At 38.0% G+C, this 25,034-nt stretch overlaps 1 protein-coding gene across 1 annotated transcript in view; it reads left to right on the top strand.

Moving 5' to 3' along the window:
* The window catches only part of RARB (retinoic acid receptor beta), a 510,890-nt gene that overhangs the window by 101,350 nt on the left and 384,506 nt on the right, over window positions 1-25,034 (top strand). Inside the window, exon 2 of the mRNA XM_038570687.1 lies at window positions 16,102-16,558. Within this exon, the coding sequence (XP_038426615.1) occupies window positions 16,381-16,558 (178 nt within the window). The 5' untranslated portion in view covers window positions 16,102-16,380. The remainder of the gene's footprint in view (window positions 1-16,101; window positions 16,559-25,034) is intronic.

The following is a 25,034-nucleotide window of genomic DNA, read 5'->3' as shown; positions in this document are numbered from 1 at the left end:
TAACGAATGGGTCTGCATTGATGGGCACTGGAGACAGGATAGCTTTGTGATCCTCTTTGTTTCTGTAAGAATGCCTCTGCAACCGAATCCGGCCCATTTCTATGCCAATGTGCTAATAGTTGTGGAATCTCATTCATCTCAACAGAGGCCAGTTAGCTCTGGAATCCCATCTGTTTGAGTGGATGCAGTAAAATGTCATGAAAATGTGGCCATTCATTCACATCACCAGTGAGAGCTTTCTCACTATTAATTTCCTTTCATTTTAAGTGACTCCAATCACACAGTTTCTTATACCAACTGAAAAAAAAGTGTTTAGAGTGTTCACTTAATTTTTTATTTTGATTTTTAAGTGCTCATCCACAAGAGAGAATTAAACAGTTATAAAAATATGCACAGAGTCTAAATGGAGATGCTTGCCATCCCTACAACAGATTTAAAAAAAAAAAATGCTTCAGCCAGATTTTTCAAGTCCCTCTTAGCATAGGATGCCCAAGGCTGTGTTTTGGCCCAGAGGAATTTTTAGGCTGATTTTTTTTTTTCTCCTGAAAATATAAAGTTTAAGCAGTAGAGAAACAGGATGAGTGTTAACGAGAACGGGGTAAAAGAGTTGCTGTCTCTTATAGATTGCTGGAATGACACAATAGTTAAGAATGTGGCAAGCCTTCTAGTTCTGCTCCTGGCTAGTTGGCTAGCAGAAATGCTGGAGCCAGGCCAGCTACAAATTGTAGCAGGAGCCCGTAAAATCACGGTCAGTAGGAATTACAACCGTTTTCATACATTTTGTCATTTCCTTAAGAAATTCCCTAAATTGATTTTTAAGTCAAGAAATTTGACTTCTAAAATAGAGTATCTGTGTGTATGCTTTATGTATTTCAACATGCATCTGATAGAAGTAAAGGAATGGATAAAGAACATAGGAGATAATCGATTATTTGCTAAAAATAAATATGGAGGAAAAGTGCTTTTCTCCCCCCCCAGGTACCTGTAAGCATATAAATGGCTTAATCGCTCAAATATGTTTAAAGGTATCAGACATTTTTCATGGACTCAACAATATTAAGAATAACTAACCATTGCTTCCTAGGTGCCAGGCACAGTTCTAAGTGTTTTATGTACATTAACTCATTTGATCTTTGTCACAAAATTGTGAACTACTGCTGTCATTTCCATTTTATAAATCAGGAAAGTGAGATTCAATGAAGCTGAGACTTTATCCTTTGTCTCTAATATTAGCTTTATTATCACTTGATTCCTAGAATGAGATTCACCTTTTTATCTGCGAGGTGTGAATTAACAAAGCAATGTGCCTACCAATTTAAATCAAACATGCCAGAACAAATGCAGCAGACTACTGTTTATCCAGAATGTCTATAATTTGACACATTCTGAACTAATAACTTTTCCAAAATGTGGATATCTTGACTTTGAAAGAATGCAACAGTTGATAAACATAATTTTATCCCAGAATATGATATTTGCACAATTGAAGCTAAATGCTTTGAACATGATTTCCTGCCCAACATATAAACAACTAAGAAACATTACAGCACAAGTATTACTAGCCAAGCTGTTAAGATAATACTGTTCTATTTCTTACAAACTTCCCTTCTCTTACTCTTATTCTGGGGACTGGGCTACTGTAATTTCACCTGGGAGATCAAACCATCACTTTATACCATATGTTAAACCAAACCATGCTTCAATTATTAGAATGCTGTGATTATTAAGATGTTAATCTTTTAAGGTATTCTCATACAATGATCTCCATGCTTGAATTCTTATTATAATTTCTTATAAACTCTGCTCTGTATTCAAATGAGTGCTATTGGTTTTCAAAGATGATCCTTAAAGAAGTTATAGACATATTTTAATAGTGCTACTAAAGATTAAAATTTCTTTGAAATTCTTCTTCTTTTTTCATTTGTAGCAAGCATTAATTTATTAAGAAGTGGCTGTTTATCCTTGGAATTGCCTTAAAAATGTAATTTCTGAAGATGTAAATAAATGATAAGTTATTCCATATTCATGGATTGAAAGAATTAATATTGTTAAAATGTCCATACTACCTGAAGCAATCTACAGATTGAATGCAATCCCTATCAAAATTCCAGTGGCATTTTTTTTTAAATTTTTTTTTTATTTATTTATGATAGTCACACAGAGAGAGAGAGAGAGAAAGAGAGAGGCAGAGACACAGGCAGAGGGAGAAGCAGGCTCCATGCACCAGGAGCCCGACGTGGGATTCGATCCCGGGTCTCCAGGATCACGCCCTGGGCCAAAGGCAGGCGCCAAACCACTGCGCCACCCAGGGATCCCTCCAGTGGCATTTTTCATAGAAATAGAACATTCTAGCAATTTTCAGGGATATTCTAAAGCTTCTGATAAACAATTAAAAAATAAAAACTATGTCACATGACATAGCAGAACGGCAAAAATAGTTACATAAATATTCTATGTACTTGTTCAGGAACAGCTGTACATTGCCGTCAAAGATAGCACAGTCTTGCATCTTTTCTTGGTACCACTGTGACCCCTGGCCTCTTTTTGAGCCCATGTCTTCCTCAGAACTGACATCACTTGGCTTCACCTCTGCTTTAATGCAGTAGGAAGTTTTAGAAGCCAGTGCTGATCAACTTTGAGATTTTCGCCCTGACCAACACCACACATTGGGTTTTTCCCCAGGAGAAAAAAATTATATTTTGGCAAAACTGGCTACTGGTTTCAGGATAAGTATTATGTCAGTGTTTGTGGTTTATGTTCTCGAGTAGGTCCTTGAAGGCTCAGAGTGGACCAATATATTCATTTCCCATTTCTTCTATAAAAAATGACCACAAACTTAGTGGTTCTAAAACCACACAGATTTATCCTTTCAGCTCTGGAGATGAAAAGTCCAAAATCAGTTTCACTGGGGTAAAGTCAAGATGTCAGCAGGGAGAGTTCCTCCTGGCTCTGAGGAGAGAATCAGTTTCTTTGCTTTTATCAACTTCTAGGGGCTGAGTATATACCTTGGCTTTTAGCACCTTTACCTTAACAGCAAATCACTACAAATTCTGCTTCTGTCATCATACCACCCCTTCCTGTAATCAGACTTCCCTTTGTCTTTCTCTTATAAGGACCTCTGTGATTACATTGGAAGACTCCGAGAATCCAAGATAATCTCCCTGTTTCAAGATCTTTAATTTTAATCACATCTGCAAAGTTCTTTTGGCCATATAAGATTACATTCCTTGGTTTCAGAAATTAGGACCTGGGCACCTGTGCAAGCCATTATTCAGTCTACCTTAGGTGGCTCAGCTACCACAAAGGCCTAAATCTGTGTCTGCTATGGTCTGAATGGTTGGTGCCCATGCAAATTCATGTTGAAAATCATAACCCTCAGGGTGATGGTGTAAGGAGGTGAAGCCTTTTATGAGTGATTAGGATATGAGGATGGAGCCTTTCTGATTAGTGATCTTAGAAAGGAGAACCCAAACGGCTAGTTTGCCCCTTCCACATGTGGGCACACACTGAGAAGGTACTCACCATGAGAGGTCTCACCAGAGCAGGACTATGTGGGAACCTTGACCTTGGACTTCCAGCCTTCAGAACTGTGAGAAGTAAGTTTCTACTGTTAATGAGGCACTTAGTTTGTGATACTTTGTTAGGGCAGCCCAAATGGATTGAGACAGTGTCCTATTCATGTTCATTACAACTGCAGGACTGTAAGTTGGCAACATTTCTGCTCCTCTACGCTTTCTTCATAGTCTGCCCTGGCTCAGAAATGTAAAACCCTCATCATACCTTTGCATTCTTTTGCCTTCCCACTTGTCTTAGAACATATTTTGGGGCATGCTTTTTTGCAGAGCTAGTTCTTACTATTTTTTTTTTTTTTTCAAAATGTTTGTTGACTGTGTTTTAAGGAACAAATGCAGGTTTATTGACAAAATCTCTTCCAGGGGGAATAAAAGTAGATAAGAACATTTTAAAAAACTGAATTTATGAATTTAAGAAAAGACAGAAGAAATAAGGAGGGAGAGAAGGTGAGTAAACGTTCCCTAGAGGTAAGTAGAGAGCAGGAGTCCATGAGGCCTGGGAGTGGTGAGGACCCAGACCTGATCCTAACAGAGGGCCTTACCAGGGTAAATGGCTGTGTGATGCTCTGCAAAGGCTGGACCCTGTGCCCGGGCACCAAGGCCAAGAAAGCCACATGTATGGGTAAATCTAGGCTTAGACTTTGGGTAAATCTAGGCTCTATCAGTAGAACCTGTGTGGACTGAGTCTACCCATTGGAGGTTTGTTGGTTTATGTACCTATTTCTTTTTTGTAATTATCAAGGTATAATTTGCATAACATAAATTCATTCTTTTAAGTTATATGATCAGTGGTTCTTTAGTATATTCTCAAAATTAGGCCGTTGTCATCATTACTCACTTCCAGAATATTTTCATCACCCAAAAAGGAAATCCTATACCCATTAAGAGTCACTCTTTCCTCCTTCCTTCCAGTTTCTGTCTAGGGATTTGCATAATCTAGACATTTTGTATAGATGGAATCATATGATATGCAGCCTTCATAGCTAAGGCTTTTATGGCTTCTTTCCCTTAGCACAATGTTTTCAGGATTCATCCATGATGTAGCGTGTGTCAGTACTTCATTCCTTTTGGTGACCAAATAATATTCCATTCTACAGGTATACCACATATTACTTATACATTCATTAATTCGTGGTCACTGTGGTTGTTTCTATTTTTTGGCTATAATGATTAAGGCTGCTGTGAATACTCATGTACAAGTTTTTGCTTAGATATGTTTTCACTTTCCTCATATATTCAATAGTGGGATTCCTACATCATATGGTAGCTCCATGTAACTTTTTTCCTTCCTTCCTTCTTTCCCTCCATCCATCCATCCATCCATCCATCCATCCATCTTTCTGAAACTATCAAACTGTTTTCCGAAGAATCCAGACCATTTTATATTCTCACCAGCAATACTAAAGGGTTCAAATTCTCTCCAACATGCGTTATTGTCTTTTTTCTTGTAGTCCACCCCCAATGTTTTGGTTGCATGAGACCCCAGGTCCTTTTAATAACCCTGGAAAAGAAGAAAAATCTTAACAGATTGAATCTTCCCACTATCAGGTAGTATAAAATTTAGAGTCCATTCAAATATAATTTAAATTAGGCATCCTTCTACATTTGAAAAAATATATATTTGCTTGCTTGATCTGACCTTCTCTTTGTACTATTGTAATTCTAATGTAGTGCTTCTTAACCTTTTTTCCATACAACTACGTATTTGAGTGGCCCATGGTAGTAAACAAAGGAGTCACTAATGGATGAATAAATACATTGAGTCAAAGGCTTTGCTTTACCTCCCTACTATACTATTTTGGAGACTCTGACTTCTTTTGTATGAATTCTTTTATAAAAAGAATAAATGTGTGATGAATTTATTTTCAAATATCAGTGAATTTGTATACATACTGAACTTGACTATAGCAAAGTATATTGTATGTGTTTTCATGATCTCCATATTATTTCAAACTGCAAGATTCTAGAGACCTCAAATGTGTCCCTTGCCATAGTGATTTTCCAGCAGCCTGCCATTTACGAATGGACATTTACAAATCCTACTTGATAATGTTGTGTCAGTCTTAATCCTAACATATAGGTTGACATCCCATCAGTGGTCTATTACCACAGTCAGCTAAAGACTAGCCAGTTGGGCACCTGGGTGGCTCTGTGGTTGAACATCTGCCTTTGGCTCAGGTGGTGGTCCCAGGGTCTTGGGATCGAGCCCCACATCTGGCTCCCTGCATGGAGCCTGCTTCTCCCTCTGCCTATGTCTCTGCCTGTGTGTGTGTGTGTGTGTGTGTGTGTGTGTGTGTGTCTCACGAATAAATAAATGAAATCTAAAAAAAAAAAAAAGAAAGAAAAGAAAAAAAGAAAAAGATTGGCCACTTTATCCTTCCAAAAGAGACAGAGTTAAGTACTGGGATAGTAAAGTTTTTCTTGGAGTTAAGGTCTAGCGATATAATTTGAGAGTTTGTCAGATAAAAGAGAAGGAAAAAAAACAAAACAACTAAACAAGTGAAACTTGGGCCTCAAAAAAGTCAGAATTATGTTCTTAACACTAAAGGTAACCTAGAGGCACAGTCATAACTATTGTGACCTGATTCATCCCCTTTTCTACAAATGTTTTGGTTCTATGTACTCTCTATCTCCTATTTCTCTTTCTCTAGGTTTCTCTAGTCTCGTGGCTTCTGTGAACTTACTTTCCTGTATATCTTTCCATTTCTATGCCAGTCTTTTACCTGCATCTGTCTTTGCGTGTTAGGCATTCAAAAATGAATCAACAGTAAGAATGATAGGATAGACAGGTCATCATTCAATGTAGAGAATCTTCTAGGGTCCGACTGCATCTTCTAGGCTGCCTCCTAGGCTACTAGCCTGCCTCCAGATCATGGACTTTTCCTCGAATCAAATCCTAATCCAGTCATTATGCCCAATATGGCAGAACTCCACGATGCAAAGCATGGGAACCATTGTAGAAGGAGTTGCCTACTGTCGCTTCTCTTAGAAACAAGCCATGAGGGGATCCCTGAGTGGCTTAGCAGTTTAGCGCCGCCTTCAGCCCAGGGCATCATCCTGGAGTCCCAGGATCGAGTCCCACGTCGGGCTTTCTGCATGGAGCCTGCTTCTCCCTCTGCCTGTGTCTCTGCCTCTCTGTCTCTCTCTGTGTCTTTCATGAATAAATGAATAAAATATTAAAAAAAAAAAAGAAACAAGCCATGGTACTAACAGATACTTGATTCAGTACATTCTCTACACCTTTCTGTTTTGGAATCCATATGAAAAGAACTTAGGAGAAAGCTGGCTCTTCAGGAGGTAGGTTTGGCAACGCTAGTGTATGTAACAACTTTGGTTTGAGTGTTGACTCCCTAAAAATTCATCTATACACTATTCCTCCTATAATTTATGAAATTAAAATCTTAGAGTTTTATGCTTTCTAATATATGTGTATTCCCTCATCATTTTCTGAGTCATATTTTCTCTTTGTATTTCTTTAGCAGATGGAATCTTATAAAAATGGCCCAAAAAGGAATGCAGGACATTTTGTGTATGCTTTAAAAATATGTCTTCAATATGCCACATGACCTCTTCCTAAAGCAGCAGAGTGATTCAGCTTTCACTCTGCTCACTTGGTGGTCTGAGGGACTCGTTGAAGGCATCATTCTAAGTAAATTTCCTCTCTTTCATTTCTAAAGTAAAGAGTGGTAAGATTTCTCTTTTTGGCCAAATTCAAGTTACTCATTGTGTCATCCTCTTGGTTTAAGTTGACCATAATTTTATCACTAATATTTACAGTGGAGACGGTGTATATAAGAAAGGCTGCAAAACTACCAGGCAGGCAAACCTGACTTCTTTATAGCCGTGTTTCTTTTCTATCAAGACCAGCAGCAAAAGAAACTGACAGAATTTGTGCTGAGTTTGGCATTTTTGCTGAAAACAGGTATTTTTGGCTGAATGCATTTGAGAAATTTTAAGTGGCATTACCTGAAACCAATGCCTTAAATAAATAGGGAGGTTTGAGCTAAAATAAACTGGAAGAAGAGGCAATATACATGTAGTATCTGTTGAAGCAAAAATATCCCCCACAACAAATTCTAAATGAAGTGAAGAAATAGAGAAGAGTTTAGAGTGCTCCACCATGAGAATTTTAAAAATCTATCTTTTGTTCATCTCTGCATGTGTTTTATGTTAGCCACATCAATATGGTGTCACTAAATTTCAATGGAAGGAAATGGATACAATGTTTTCTACAGAAATCTTTTCTGTCACTTAGATTATACTCAAAGGCAGAATGGTGTGAAATGAACACTTTTCACCAGGTTAAAGTGTCTGGCTCCTGTGTCTCAAGATAGACTCTCAACAAGTGTCCTCTCTCCAATTTGGAGTCTTCTAGAAAGCACATATCAAATCACCAATGCATTAAATGACATTTCTAATTATCCAGTATGTGTGTAGGTCCGTGGCTAAGACAGGTCAAATTCCATTTTTATTTTATTTATTAGTAGAAGGCTTTTGACACAGCCCTGTGGCAAAGTCCATGATGGCAAGTCAAACCTCACTTTTTTGTTCAATTTCAGATTGAGATCAAACAAACAAAAAACAGACTCTTAAATACAGAGAACAACTGGTGATTGCCAGAAGGGTAGTGGGGGAGGGGTTATGGATGAAATAGATAAAGGGAATTAAAAGGTACAAACTTCAAGTTATAAATAAGTCACAGGAATAAAAAGTACAGTGTAGGGAATATAGCTGATAATACAGTAATAATGTGTAATGACAGATGGTAACTACATTTATTATGGTAAGCATTGAGTATAGAATTGTCAAATCAATATATTGTACCTTAAAACTAGTATAAAATTATATGTTAATTATATTTCAGTAAAATTATCATGAAATATCATATGTGACAAAAGAAAATTTAGTGAATTTCTAGGGAAATATAATGGGTAATAACATGTATTTTTACCTATTCCCTCCCAAATCTTAAATAAAATTATAGAAATGGGATATAAAATGTATAAACCATTAAAATTAACAAGAATATGAGAGATGCTAATTGCAGATAAGAAATGGCAACAACTAAAAAGAAAAAAAGAAACAGTAGTAACTTTTTTGAGGACAAAAAGTAAATGGGCAGTAATGAGTAAATTAGTAAAGTGCAGAGAGTAGAATGCTAACTGAATGCCTGAAGAAGGAGACACAAAGAAGCAAGGAAATGCAAGCTATAGGATTTTGGTCAGTCCCAGAAAGTAGAAGCACCAGATGTCCAGAAAGATGGAAGTGATGATTGAAATAGTAAGATTGGTTGGAGTTCTGAACAAGGAGTAGTTAAATTCACTTCTCCACCTGTTACATTCTGGTGATTACTGTAACCCAACCCTGGTAGGAAAGATAAGTCTCCTCTTTGAATAAATTAAATGAGAGACATTAGAGTTCTGGACACCAGGCATAAATGTAGAGTGGGGAGGTGTAGTGTTAAACTGAACACAGGAGGAAGAAGTGAAAGACTACTTATTTAATAGTAAGCCCACAGTCAGCCTGAGCCTTACTGTTCCATTCATCTACCAGAAGTGTTTTCTGTCAGGCATTTTCTTTTTTTCCCCATTTTGGGTAGAATCTTAGAGAATTTCTCAGTGAATTTACCAAAGAGCCTATAGAAAATGAAAAATCATTTCTCCTCTATCTTTCTGAGTTCTTGGCTGAGACCACTGTAATAAAAGATCAAGAAGGAAAAAACAACAAAAGTTTGTTAACATGTATACTTCACGCATACATGGGATAGACCAGAAAAAAATGAGTAAGTCCCTGAGATGGCTTAGAATTCAGAATTAAATACCATCTTGATAGGGAAAGGGGAAGGGGTGGGTGCAGTGTCTAAGGAAGTTGAGTGGGTCCTTAGAATAGACTGGAAGTATGATAGCTTGTGACAAAGTTTGTCTGGGGGTGCTGTTGACTTCTAGCTTCCTCTCCTGTGGCAAGAGTCCATCTTTGCTGGTTGATAAAACTCCCATGGAGGGGATTTATAATTGTGTTCCTTTTGGTGGCTATGTCTTCAGGCATATCAGGAGAGTTTTTAAAAAGCCCCTCCCTACTTTTATTGTTTTTCAAGTACTTACAACTCAAATAATCAATATACCAAATCATATGTTGGGGTGGCATGTCCTGAATCCCTACAGTTATGTTTTAGGGTGGTTTATTCTGCTACTTTCAATCCCCAAATAAGAAGTCCATAAATCTAACATTTGGGAAATCTCCCAAAGAAATGTCCACTTAGATCACTTTCTCATAAAACTCTCATCAATGTAGAAATCAGAGTAAAACATTAAAAAGAACTATCCTTAATATCCTAAAAGAAAAGATAAGCCATTTGTGGCAAGAACCAGAATGTGTAAAGAAGAAAAAATAAGAAAACTCTTCACTATTAATAAAATTCAATCAATATGAAATTCAATGAAGTTAAGGGTAAGGTTATCTTGCAAAAAAATGGATTAAAAGTTAGAATATGAGAGAAAATATAATAAAAATAGAGAATCAATTAGGAAGGTGCAATATCTCATATTTCCAAAAGGAGAGAACATAATATATAGAGAGGGAGATATTATCAAGGAAATATTAAATTAAGTTTTCTCTAACAGAAGGATATGGGTCACCAGACTGAAGAAGTCTACCAGAACTTAGCACAGTGTAGGAGGAAAAAAGATCCATAGGGGATAAAGAAAAGATTATGAAGGCTTCCAGAAAAGGAAAAAAAAAAAAAAAAAGTAACACACAAAAGATTTGAAATCAGAGTGGTTTTAGAAATTTCCAAAGAAATGTCGAAAGCCTGAAAAAGTGGTGTAACATACTTCAAACTCTAATTTAAAAAGTTATTTTCAGGCAGCCCGAATGGCTCAGTGGTTTAGCGCCGCCTTCAGCCCAGGGCATGATCCCAGAGACCCAAGATTGAGTGCCACGTCAGGCTCCCTGCATGGAGCCTGCTTCTCCTCTGCCTGTGTTTCTGCCTCTCTCTCTCTCTCTCTCTCTCTCTCTCTTTATCTCATGAATAAATAAATAAAATCTTTAAAAAAAAAAGTTATTCTCAATCCACAATTTTATACCTACCCAAACTATCAAACAAGTGTGAGATATAAAATATTTTAATACATGCCAAGTCTCAAAAAATTACATCCCACATACCATCTTTCCAAAAGATCTTAGGGAAAAAAACCCACAAGATCAAGAAGCAAACCAAGAAGGAGAAGGGTGTGAGATCCGGGAAGTTTCCAAAAAAAGACAGAGAGAGAGAGAGAGATGTGCTAATTTGAAGTCTTAGTTTGACATCCATGCATGAGGCTAGGAAAACACCAATCAGCCTTGTGGCAAGTAGAATGTCTCTAATTATGGAACTCCTATATCATAGGACATGTCTGGGAGTTGGGGAAAAATTATTCGTAGATGGAAAATAATCCAATTATATAAACAAAGCAACTCTTAATTCCAGGAAAAACAAAAATTATTTGTAAGAACTGAAAATGTAGTATGTCATGTGGCTCAGCTATAACAATATTTACCTATTCATAATTAGGTCAATATAATGTAAATGATTTTCATTTTTTAAATTGTGATGACATTGTGAGGAGAGTAAGAGAGAAAAGAAGGTTTAGCATGTGTTAGCAATAGCTGAAGAAACTTTAATCATATTTATAGTAGAAACCAATAGGTAGTAAAGGAAATCTTAGATCATTATGAAAAAAATAGTTTAAGCACATTATCTAGAAATACAAGTAACAGGAAAAACCCAACTAAAATAGTTTCAAGTAATTGCATATAGAGAGGGGAGCTAAAGGATTGGGAAAGTTGGCTGCTGTTTTTCTTAATTAATCTAAAGCAGAGGTCAGCAAGCTATGGTCCATGAGCCTGGTTCAGCAGGCTGCCTATTTTTGTAAATCATGTTTTATTGGATTACAGCCATGTCCACTCCCTTACAGATTATCTGTGGTTGCTTTTGTCTCACAAGAAATTGGTACAAAAACAGAGTAGAGTATTTGTAACAGAGACTGTATGGCCTGCAATGTAAGTTATTTACTTTCTGTCCCTTACAGAAGAAATGTGCCAACCTCACATCTAGAGCATCTCAAATGTTAGGTACTTTAGAATCATCCAGAGGGCTTCTTAGAACACAGATTGCTGGGTCTTCCTTAGACCCTGATTCAGTCAAGCTTGGGCCTGGGGAATCTGTGTTTCTAACAAGTTTCCAGGTGATGGTGAGACAGCTGGTTCAGGGACAGGATAGTGCTTTGAGAACCACTGGTTTAAAGGAACCTATTAAAAAAAAAAAAATCATACATAAGTACCATGTTTATAAAACAAATTTTAAATGTTTAGAAATATAAGCTTGAAAACTCACATGCAAATTTAGGCTAAAATAAATACAGAAACGACCTCTGGTAAATTAAATGTGACAAGAAATTGAAATGCAATTTAATTTAAAAAAACATCTTTTTAATGGAACAAAAACATTAATAAATTAAACTGGAGAAAATATGCTGTGTGTTATTAAAATAATATCTCACGGATGCAGGCATAGATGTTAACAGTTCCCAGGATCCCTGTCACTGCATGGGCACATTTCATCCAAGTGGTTAGTAGGTAGACCTCTTCTACTACCTCCTGTCATTCTGCTGTTTATCAAAGGCAGATTATGCAGAACAAAATCAGCTATGCATACAGTTATGGAAAAATCCTTTCTTTTTTATTTCCTCTTAAATATTTTCAGGATTTCCATTTAATGTCTTAGGAAAGCACTTATTTTCTGGACAGCAGAGTCTAGAAACTTGGTTTAAAACCTCAGCAGTTTAGTGCCGTCTTCAGCTCAGGGCATGATCCTGGATACCCGGGATCAAGTCCTACGTCGGGGTCCCTGCATGGAGCCTGCTTCCCCCTCTGCCTGTGTCTCTACCACTCTCTCTCTGTTTCTCATGAATAAATAAATCTTTAAAAATATATATATATATAAAATAAAACCTGTTCTTCCCTGTACCCCTTTCACTGACGTTGAAACTGACAGCAGGGAATCTCCTGGGTGGTAGATCCATGATCTGCTGACCTGCTGCCCACTTCCTTCCCCTTTTTCAGTCAGCTCCCATTTGCTTTGCTTCAGATTGTGAAGGAAGGAACCCAAACCCAAACTGAATGAACCCAAACTCAAATCAAGCATGAAGAGGGAAAAAAGAAGCACTGCTAATACCGCTAACCATCTTTTTTTTTTTTTTTCGAGAAGCCTAAAACAAAGGAAATTCTCTGCTTCCAGAAATAGCCTTAATCAGTCACATATGTGAACATAGACCCAGTGACTGTTCAAACAATTTTCCAGCAACATAACAGGATTTTCCCAACGCACCGATTTTTTTTCCTTTTGCCCTATTATCAATATGTTTCTTTTTTTGTCTTTCTTTTTTCTTCTTTTTTTTTATTTTTTATTTTTCAGGATCCTAGGCATGATACCACACTTTTCAATCAGGCAGGCAGGATGCTGAAAATCTGCAGTGTTTGAAAGCAAAGAGAAATGAAGGATTATTGAGAGTAGAAATAGTCCCTGGTTGGTAAAAACAAACAAACAGCTTTAAAACTCTAAGAATTGTGCCCTGCGGGGGTGGGTTTGCTGAACTGTCAGCTCTACCAGTTAATGAGGTAGTTTGTCTAATGGAGATAGAAAAGACCATTTTTAACAATGCTGGGTTTTGTGTGTGTGATTTAAAAATCAAATTGAGTGGAAATGCAGCAAATACGAAATGGTATTGTTTATTTTCTAATTAATTTGCTACAAACCACAAAATAAAAGTGTTAAATATATTAGATGGTGTGTGATATTTTAGAAGAGAAAGCGGGGAAAACATTCACCTCTCATAGTCCATTTACTTTATTTTCATCAGAGAAAAAAGTTGTGGTTTGAAAGTGTGAAAAGGACAATGATATTTGGGGAGGGCATCACTTTTAGGGATAAATGTGTTACATAAGCAAATAGCAAATACGGTCTCCTTTGTAAGGGACAGCGAAGTTCTGGGGAACCTGGGACCAGATGGTCTCACTGTTGATGACATTCATTTGTAATATTAATAGGCCAGGGACTCAAGGCCCTGGGGAGAATGTCATCTGAGTGAGGCCAGCCACTCACATCACAACAGCTTGTGGACTTTTTCCTGTAGGGTACAACTAGGACACCTCAGGCACTCAGTGACATAAAAGCACAGCATGGTAGAGGGGAAAGCACAGAGATGTAGCCAGATCTAGGTTCAGATTGTGACTTAGCCACAGGCTGACTCTGTGACATTGCTGTTAAGTCAATTAAACTCATTGAGGGGGTGGCTCCATGGTTGAGCATCTGCCTTTGGTTCAGGTCGTGATCCCAGGATCCTGGGATCGAGTCCCACATCAGGCTCCCATAGGAAGCCTGTGCTTCTCCCTCTGTCTATGCCTCTGCCTCTCTGTGTCTCACATGAATAAATAAATAAATTCTTTAAACAAACAAACTCATTGAGACTTAGTTTTCTCACCTGGAAAATGAGGATAACTGCCTATGGACAGCTCTAAGGGCCAGAGCTTAAAGCCCCTAAGTCAAGTGCTTGACAACACAGTAAACAAATGGAAATTACTATGAATTAGAAAATGTGGGGATTCATAATCAAGCTGGCCAGCTTCACAGACTGAGAAGTCAGGAAGCCTTAATATGTCTTGGTTCTCCACTGTACCCGGATCCCACCTTTCCTTCTTCCATGACAAAAGTTTTAGTCCTAATGTTTTCCTCAAACAACTGTGCTGTGACTTCCTCCCTGCCCTGATCCCAAAGCCTCTTGTCTATTCCAGTGAGCTTGTTCTTAGAAGCATATCATTTGATGAGACAATACATATGTGAATAATGAACTTTGACTTAGTGGTTTGTTTTTTTTTTTTTAAGATTTTATTTATTTATTCATGAGAGACAGAGAGAGAGAGGGAGGCAGAGACACAGGCAGAGGGAGAAGCAGGTTCCATGCAGGGAGCCTGACGTGGGACTCAATCCCAGGTCTCCAGGATCAGGCCCTGGGCTGAAGGCGGTGCTAAACCACTGAGCCACCCGGGTTGCCCTTGACCTAGTGTTGACTCCACACAGGGCACTCTTCTTCTCTTGATGTTACTTCATTTCCTCATGTACCCCTCGTAACCACCCTCTGAAGTAAATTCTATTATCATCCCCATTGTGTAATAAAAACTGCTATGTTGAGAAGTAAGATCACTGCCCATGGGATGGAACCATGATTTGAACCTAGGCAGTCTGGCTCTAGAATCATGCTCTTGACTGTGACTCTGTGCTGGCCCTGAGATATTGTTCTTGTTTTGTGTCATGTGGGTTTACTCTCAGGGCTTTCCTTCAGTGGAGTCTAGAGTTTGAGACTTTTGCTGAATATTGGTCTTCAGGACCAAAATGAGCCCATGGAGTCTACAGTCAGCCCACCCTATAATTGATTTCAGGCTTTTTCCACTCCTGGTCACCAGGAGTCCTAGGTCTCGATCATCCCTTGCATGTCTTTTGTGAGGGCAGAGCAATTTAACCCTCTTTAACAACATGATCTCAGTTAGAAGCTGTTAAAACTAAACAGCTCTGTGATGGCAGGATCCACATTAGCATTGTTTCATACTGTATCTCTACAGCCTACATCAGCACCAGGTGTCTAGTAGTAGTTAGCATTCCACTATTATTCCACAATAATATTTCACAACTGCTTTATTCCACAAAGCAGTTGTGTGGATCTACGGATGGTGTTCTTACAAGAAAGGTATATACTATTGACAATGAGAAACTGATATATTTCATGGGTCTTTGGCTATATCTCTTACTTACCTTTCTTTAGGATCTAGGGGTCTCCTAGAATTATATTTTATCTCGTTGGGCATCTCATTCCAAAAGAATGGGTTGAAATCCCGAATTTGTTTATAAAACGTATGTAACATCTTGAAAGAACCTAGGTTAGGACATCATAAAACAATGTGTCTCTAAAAGAAGCAAGAAAAAACATTCATTCATTCATTCAATCAATATTTATTGAGTATCTGTGGCCTATCTGGTTTCCTTTTAATAGATTAAAACGTTGTGGTACACAAAACAGAAAAACTCTCCCCTCCTGGTCAGTTCATTCTAATGGGAGACTGACAAAGCACTCTCACAAAAACTTAAGTGCCATGGAGAAAACTTAAAGCAGGATGAGGAATATGGAGAAAGATTACCCCAGAGTGGGGGGACATGGCTATTTAATATAGGATAGTTGTGGCTATTGTGAAATTATTTGTAAATTTGATTCTATATTAGAATATAAGAATTTAAGAATAGTCAATATAGGGGAATAGCCAGGAGCTAGGAGAGCTAGATTAATACCTGAGATTTTTCATATAATTTGATAAAGAAGAAGATATTTTTAACTTGTGATATTTATTTATTTACTTACTTACTTACTTACTTATTTATTTATTTATTTATTTATTTATTTATTTATTTATTATCTATCACTCTATCTTTTTTTTTCCCTTACAGAATTAGCAGCTCTGAATCATTAAAGTAATAGCATTTCCCAGCCTTAAATTGAGACGCTCAACAAAAAAGGCATCCTTCTTGTAAATCAACACAACAAGATGAGAGGTGGAAAAATCATGCTGAGAAGAAGCAAGGTCATATGTTGAACTGTTTTGCCTTTTGCCCAGAAGACAGCTCAGACTCAATCCTTGCCCCATATTTACCTCCCTCACTTTGGTTCAAGACCTGAAGTGATGTGTTCCAGCCCCAGAGCACCTTTCATCCTGTGAGGCCTGAAACATGACCACCAGTAGCCACGCATGTCCCGTCCCAGCAGTGAATGGACACATGACTCACTATCCAGCTGCACCCTACCCATTGCTCTTTCCACCAGTCATTGGAGGACTTTCCCTGCCTCCCCTCCATGGCCTTCACGGCCACCCTCCTCCAAGTGGATGCAGTACCCCATCACCTGCAAGTAAGTACCACTGCAATTTGGTCTTTTCTCTTGGTTGGCTGGCTTAATGGATGTCAGAAAACAAGGTGTTTCATATCCCTGGGTAAGTTTTTATTTTGGGGGGGGGGGGGTTTGGTTTCTCTTGGTCTGCAATTGTACTTTTAGTTCTATTGCAGAAATCTAATTTGAAACCTGACAAATGATGCGTTTTAGAATGTGGTCCATTCAAAACTCTGTTTTATTTTGCTCCATTTCTTAAAATGTAAACCTAAAAAGTAATCAGCAGATATGTATGACTAACATTCCTGAAGAAATTGGCCGCTTGATAAATAATGTGGACAGAGGATTAGAAGATGATTCCATAAAAATCACTTAACAATAATGCTGGACTTAACATCAATTTTGGTTGTGAGGTCTTCTTTGAATCTCTAACTCTGCTCCTGGGTATAGATAGTATCTTTAATTGTTTAATTCATATCACATAAGCTTTTGTGAGTGTCTTCATTCACTTTTGGTTCTGTACTAAGCTGTTCCTTACCTCTGCTCTTAACTGGAATGTTGGGTATAAAGTATTATAAGATAAAAATAGAGTTAGAATTGTTCAAGACTGATACGACTTACTTATAGAAAACATACATATTATGTGATTTTTTTTTTAAGACCTGCCTATTTCCGCACAAGCTGTGGTTAGCCAGTGAGCTCTTTCGCCTTTGAGAAATAGGTTGGCCATATGACACCTGGAGGTGACAAAACACATTTATCCTATGGGGATGCATCAGGGTGCCATAGTGCCTTCTCCAGACTCTTTCACAGCTCAACAATAACTTTTGAGAGCTCTGTCTGGTGATTATTTCAAATTTTACTGCTCTTTAAGGAGTTCTTACCAGTATTGGCTTGGTACTTAAGAGATTTTCTTTTGAAGTATTACCTTAATTGTTTTGATATTTTGGTCTTTGTGCCTTAACTTCTTCTTCCCACTATGTTGTTAGCTCACTGGGAACAGGAATTTTGCTCCACCTAACTCGGATTCCTCAGCAAATGGTAGGGTGCCTTCAGAACTAGTAGGATGTTTAGGTGTCTGGGTGTTTGGGAAGATGTTTGGATGGATGGACAGACGGACAGAGAGATGGAATGAATTTTACTACAGGGATGCTGATTGCAATCACAGTGATTATCATGCCTGATATATACTAACTGGTTTTCCTTCCTGGTATGACCTGATCATAATTCTTCCCTTCTGTGTTTTGGATTTCTGACCAGAATATGTGATCAGTAAAGTCTTTGAAATTGCTTAATAACATTCTCCCATGCTTCTCAAGTTCAAATGGAAAGTCGATACAGCCAAAGTGGTTTCTTGGCTGTCAGGAGAAGTAGAAAAAGAGCCTGTATTCAAAATATCTTGCTGACCCACGTGCCAGTTCAAACCCTGTTCACTCAACATGCAAATGATAAAATGAAGTTACTTTCAGCTAACACACGAAGCAGTCTGACAACATGATTGTTAAAGCTATTAAAATTTCACCCAGAAGCGCCTGTATCCAATTCCATAGGTCAGCCAACCTAATGGATAGCACATTTGAATGTATTTCTTTCCTCAGATCACAACTATATTTTGTAGATGTAGCTAAGGAGTTAAGGCAGTATTATTCCCATCCTGAATGATGTAATCTTGCAGATGGCAAACCCTTAGGCAGCTGTAGACCCGAGGTCCCAGCAACTTTGGGCTACTTTAGGTGCTTATTAGTAAGATCTTTGTGCTGAATTAGCATTCATGAACACTTGAACACACTTTCAATATACAGATCCCTCACCCATCTGCTTGCAGATATTTTTAGGTCTAAGAATTCTATAGAGCAGTGCTTGGCAAACTACAGCCTGTGGGCCAAATCCAGCCTGCCATCTGTTTTTATAAATAAAGTTTTATTGGAACCCAGCCACACTCATTTGTTTACATATTGTCTATGGCTACTTTCATGCTACAGTGTTAGACCCCGAATAGCCCACAAATCCTAAAATATTTACTCTCTTGCCCTTTACAGAAAAAAATTTCTGACCCATGCCATGGAGATAAGAAGTCAAGTCATCCCAAATGTAATCAGGCTCTGTTCTCTAAGTGGTGATGTTTGATCTTCTAATTCCTTATGCTATTCTGAGTCTCAGTAGCTAGGCCTATACCTGAATGAACTGGGCTATATAATACCTAAGGCTCCACTCCATTTACCTCTAAATAAAAGGCTGGTTGGTTGGTTTGTTTGTTTGTTTGTTTGTTTTCATTTCACAGTTACTAATAAGGCACAGAGACTGTCACTACCAGGTTGAACTGTAATGCAGTTGTCATTGTTCTAGATCAGAGTTGATCAAATGATGGCAATTTTATATGATCCAACCTATAGGAGAGGTTTTGCAGTTCAGAAGAGGGAGGATAATTACAGTTTTTTTGAGGACCTTGGGGAGAGGGTGCTGAGTACATTGAAAAATGACTGGAAAGTGGCAGAAAAAGGATGAAGAACTGAAAATTCAGGCTGGAAACATTGAAATTGGCTAACTTTATATGCTGGCTAATATCTTATTTTATTATTTCTTGCTACAGACAAAGTACATGAAAGCTGCTCAGATGAAAATCATTAAAAGAAGCTGCTGTTAATATGCAAGCTGTTAGTTGGCCCTTAAACAGGGAGTTGTCTTTGTCTTTGTTATAGTCTGAGGTTTAGAAAGACCAGGAACAAGGGTAAGGTCTTAAAAGTTAAATGTAGACTTTCTCTTGGCTAAAATTAACCATCAAATTTTATTCATGTATTGAGGTTATTTAGGGAGGTAGCTGAATTCTATAAAATCTCAATAACTAGCAGAACACATGCTTGGGTGGAAAAGCCAGCTAATCTGGAATGGGTGTTGGGAATGACTCCATAAAGAGGGTCATGTCATTGAACTATGGGATTTGCTGATGTTTCTTTCCTAATCCATACACATCCAGATCCTGTAGTTCAGCCAGAAAGAATAAATTCTGCTACCCCTGTAACAAGGTTCTTTCAGCACCATGGAATTACAGAAGGCCAAGAACCTTCTACCTCAAAATCTAGTGAGAACAATTTCTGTAGCAGCTACTGATACTACCCCCATTCCTGACACTTCTCACCATTCACTTCTGATTCTCTAGTCAGCCTGTTCTCCCAGATGACAGCTTGAAATCTGTACATCAACCTCTTCCTTCGGGTAATACACATATCCCCATTCCCACATAGAAAAAGTCCTTGACCTGCCATCTCATTTATGGTCATTAAACCTCTCTAAAGTTTTCTTACATCAACTATAAACAATTTTTATTTAAAGAATAGTCTTCTATAGTAATCGTATTCAAATCTTTTAAAGATAAAGATGAGGTATGAACTTGAAAGAAAAGTTGTTCCAATAAAGGGGTAAATTCAGATAATCTCCAAGGCCTTTACAACTGTAGCAGGTGAGGATTCTATATATGGCAGTTCTGATTTTCTCCATGTCTTCATGCCCTTTGCAGCCAAACATGCCATCTTTCTTTGGTGTGTGTCAATGGTGAACTCTGTTCTGTAGCATGGAGCACTTGGCCATTGGTATGAACATTTGTGACAACTCACAATTATGACAACTCACAATTATGAGTGAAAGATGTGACCGCTTTCCAGAAAATCTGCTCTCCAGAACTTTATAACATAAAGGAAAATAAATATTTGCAGGGGAGAGGTGGATTTAAAAATTTTCTATGTGTGAATGTCCTTGTCTTTGAATTCTGACTTAAATCTCTATACTGTAGAGTCTCTATGAGATTAGAAATCTGGAGACAGTAAGAAAAGAGGAAGTTGAGATAAGTAATAAGAAAAACTAGCATGTATTGAGCATCAGTATATAATCCACTGAGCATTTCATGTATGCCATTCTTAATCTTTTTTAATAGCCTCCTAATACCACTGCTAAACCATTAGTAACAGTCCCATTTTGCAGACGAAGACTGTGAGGCTTAGAAAACGCAAAGAACAATTACAGCTGGTTCATGTTGGTGCCAGATTCCAAGGCCAAATCTTGGAGCCCCTAAGTGAATATTTTTCCCAATGTGTTGGGTAACGAGGCCAATTTAACTGCTCAGCTAATCAACTCCACCATGGCTGTCTCTTTCCCATGATGCTTCAGAGTCTTTGGAAATGAAGGACATTTAAAGGAATTCACAACCTCTTTAGTTCCATCCATTACTGTGGAAGCAGATATTGTTTTTCATCCACTTGAGGCATTGAGGGTGGGCCCCATTGTTAGGAAGTCACTAACATTGTTAGGAAGTCTCTGTCCTAAAGGCAGAGATCCTGTCACCTCCAGGCAAGCATGACTCCCCACAGGAGGAAAGCCTGATATACTATGCCAGGGAATGCTCAAAATTGAATGTTCCAGAGCTCTCTGTGAAAATTGGACAACTGTCTGTCTGTCTCTCTTTATGGTTCCTTTCATGGCTGCTTGTTCTGTTTTATTGCCACACATGTGCTTTTTTATAGGTTGTTGTAAGCTGGAAAATATTATTAACAGTGTTGGCTTCAGAGACTCTCTCAAAATGATCTCCGTTTAACTCTACAATCTTAAAATGAGAGTTCTTTTCCTTGCTTCTTTAATGATCAGAAAGTGCTCTCCTGTCAAAATCACAAAATAGGGTATTGACTTAAAAAAAAAATCAACAGCCTTTTGGAGAGACAGACTGAGAGTCTCAGAGTTACCAATGACAGGACATAAACTGAGTATTATTTCTATCTCTTGTCTTAAGCTAAGAGAAGCCATGTATATGCAGCTTGTCTAAAGCAGTGTATGTGGCCAAACTGGAATTCATGTTGGGCCTTTAAGACAACTGGCCCATAGGTGTTGATCATGTTTTGAATACATGCAGATTGATAGTAACTAAAACCAACTTGTTAATTCCTATTGTCCAGCACTCTTTGCTTTATACTCTTGTCTTCTTTCTACTGTAAGTTGTATTTGTCCTTAAACATACACAATGACCCCACTGGACAGGGATCATTTCTAGTTTTAAGATGTCTGGAGCTTAGTATATTATTGGTATTCAGTGAATATAATAATATGGTCCACATGCATGTATTTGTCACATTTTTTAAAAGATTTTATTTATTTATTCATGAGACACACAGAGAGAGAGAGAGAGAGAGAGAGAGAGAGAGAGAGAGGCAGAGATATAGGCAGAAGGAGAAGCAGACTCCCTATGGGGAGCATGATGTGGGATGGAGTCCCAGGACCCTGGGATCATGCACTGAGCCAAAGACAGACATCCAACCACTGAGCCACCCAGGTGTCCCATGTACCTTTTTTTTTTGAAGCCAGATAAAACTAAGTTAAAGTAAGAGAAACTTGTTAGGAATTCCAGTAAACTGAGTATAACAGTTTTGCTCATTTTTCTGTCTTTGGTCATTGAGGATCTCTGAATTTCTGAGGTTTATGGAGGTCAAAGACTTTTACCTGGATGCTTTATATATAGTTTAAGTCTTTGGCATGATCAGACACTTTCAGTGGTCTTGTGTAGGCCTACAGCCTCATGTACAGTATGTAAGAGTCTATTCCTTAAAGGTGGACAGGTATTGATTACTGGAAGGCAGTGCCTCTCTTCCCCAATAATAAAGGAATCTTTGTGTCTTCTTCTTGATGTCTTTACAATTTCTCCAGACTCTGGTCGAGTACAACATGTAATCCTTTGAATAGTTCTAATGAGGAGCTGGGTTCATTCTGTTTGTTGAACTTTACCCCAAAGGGATCAAGAATATGTGAACATGAATTAGAAACAGAAAGATTATTGTTCAATTTCATCAAATTAACTACAATGCCCAAAGGAGAATCTCAACTCTGGAAGTGTGTTCTTGAATAGAAATAGGCTTTCAGTCTAAAGAGACAATTGTAAAAACAGGAATGGATTTTCCTCTGACTTACTTTTGCCAATGACTATTCCTACAGAGAGCATGATTGAAAGTATACCAAAATAAAAAAAGAAGAAGACTCAAAATGGAGAGAAGAGAGAGATTGGTGGTTTAGACGTAATATTAGGTTCCTTTAGATACTCTGTTTATTAGATAAACAGAGACATTTTAAAGGAGCATTTTTGACCTTAGGAAGATGAACTTCTGAAAATAGCCATAACAGCTCCGAGTTGGCTATGAGATATGAGACTTTCCATGTGTTCCAAATTTCTGTACTGATGAAATCATCAATCTGCAGCTCCTGTACATTTCAGATGAATTATTTTGGTCCTAATGATGAAAAATTCATTCATATAACCTTGAGTGATAGGAGATTAACCTCCATACAAGGTAGATGAATATGAGGACAGGTAAAATTGCCACCAGATGGCTGCCCTCTGGGCCATCTTCAGGATATATCTCAAGCAGTACCACAGAAGCTCTGGTGATTTATGCTGTGTTATCAAAGTGATACAGCCCCCTATTATGTCTTTTTTCTCTATTTTCTATTTTGGATCCCTCAAACAGTTGAATGGTTTTTGGTAATTTATTTATTTTAATTATTTTTTAAAGATTTTATTTATGTTTCATGAGAGACACAGGGAGAGGCAGAGACACAGGCAGAGGGAGAAGCAGTCTCCCAGAGGGAGCCTGCTGCAGGACTCGATCCCAGGACCCCAGGATCACGACCTGAGCCAAAGAAAGGCAGATGCTCAAACACTGAGCCACCCAGGTGCCCCTGTTTTTAGGAATTTAAATGAACAAGAGAGAGGGAGAGGAGGAAGGGAATGTGGGAAGGAAGAAAGGAAAGAAGGAAGGAGGAAAAGATAGACAGGAGAAAGAGACATTCTGGCCCTATTATGTTCCCTCCATGCCACCTCCAAGAACTTGAGGCTGCTGAACCAACCAACAGCCAGTGGTACCATCAGCACTCTTGCTTTTTTCACTTTCCATTAGAATAAGGATTAAAAGAGCTGTCATCTGTTTAGTGTGCTACATACATTATCTCTATCTGCCATCCGGAAAAGAGAAATAGAGGAAGACTAATATAACCAACTTTCCTAAAATTGCTCAGGCAAAAATGATGGAACTGGGTTTCAGTTCTTCGCTCTGGCCAGTCATCTTTTCACACCTGTATGTTAGATGTGGATGTTGAGGTGATACAAAGGTTTTAAAAACATTCTGTCTTTAAGGATCTTGCACTCCTATGGGGAAATCATAATTGCCTAAAATAATTTCGATCTCAAACTCTGATTGTTCTCTATTCTTTAAGGCCTTGATTTTATAAAGCTTATAACACCCCTCCCACCCACATACCTGCTATGCATATGGTAATTTACTCTACATGTCCTGTTCTGCTGTCTTCAGTAATTTTCATAGCTTTCCCTCCTTTACTCATCTGTTAACTTGATGCCTGGCTACAGTGAAAACTCATTTAAGGTTCACAGAATGACCAAATTTATGGTTCTTGTTGATGGGGGACTTTGACAATTTGCAAGTGTGCTTTTGGATGTCACCATGATTGGCAACACTATAGGCATTTAGGGGGTAAGGGCTGGGAGACTGAATGTCTTGCACTATGCACAAGAGTTGCAAATAATACAGAATTATTTCATGTCCTCCTTGACTTCCCATTGTCCCACCAGACATTCATGTTAAGAACACTCCCCCCCAAATAAATTATGATTAACTGAACTTACCTATAACTCCATTTTACATATAAATGCAAAATACTATGTGCTTTTATTATACCGTGAATTATTTAGAACTATAATTGCTGTGTAGATGGAGAGTAGGCTGATCTTTATTTTGTTTGGAATGTTCCTAAGAGTCATTTACAATTTCAGATTACAATGTCACCACTGACTAACCCATACCACATGTTTTTATCAGTCTGCATTTGTAGGTAAAATATTCACTGTAATTCTGCACAATAATCATCTTACTGCTTCTTTATTCCCGAGCATTTATACATTGAAATACTTATTATTTTATTACAACTTACTTTCTTTGAATTCATTCTTTATATTGCAGTGAAGGCCATATATTGATTTCTTTGAAATTATATGTATAGGTGGGCTATATTATCTATGACTGTCATTTTAAGATAGTAAAGCACATGTTATAAAATATGTTACTAAAAGAAGTATTACATTCAATATCTTGAAGATTGCTGGAATGATAGGGTGGGTGGGTGGATGGATGGATGGATGGATGAGTGAGTGAGTGAGTGAAGAATAGTTAACAGTGTCAACTAAACTGCTTGGAACTTAAATGTTCTAGCCGTTGAAAGAAAGTCAATAAGGGTCATGGACAGGAAAAGATTTGTGAAACCAAATCTGATGATCATGTCAGGCATGGGGCAGTGATATGGCATGGGGAAGTCATATGCAGAAGACCTGTGGAAAGTGTTTAAAGTTTCCCATCTTGGAAGGCATGTGGGGTTGGCAAGGAGCCATCCAGCCCTTGCCCCTATTTCTTGATGTGTAAACAGTGTCTCCAAGGTATACAGGAGGGAATCAAAT

This window comes from Canis lupus, chromosome 23, assembly GCF_011100685.1.
Source record: "Canis lupus familiaris isolate Mischka breed German Shepherd chromosome 23, alternate assembly UU_Cfam_GSD_1.0, whole genome shotgun sequence".
NCBI lineage: Eukaryota > Metazoa > Chordata > Mammalia > Carnivora > Canidae > Canis > Canis lupus.
This window is presented reverse-complemented; position numbering and strand designations above follow the sequence as displayed.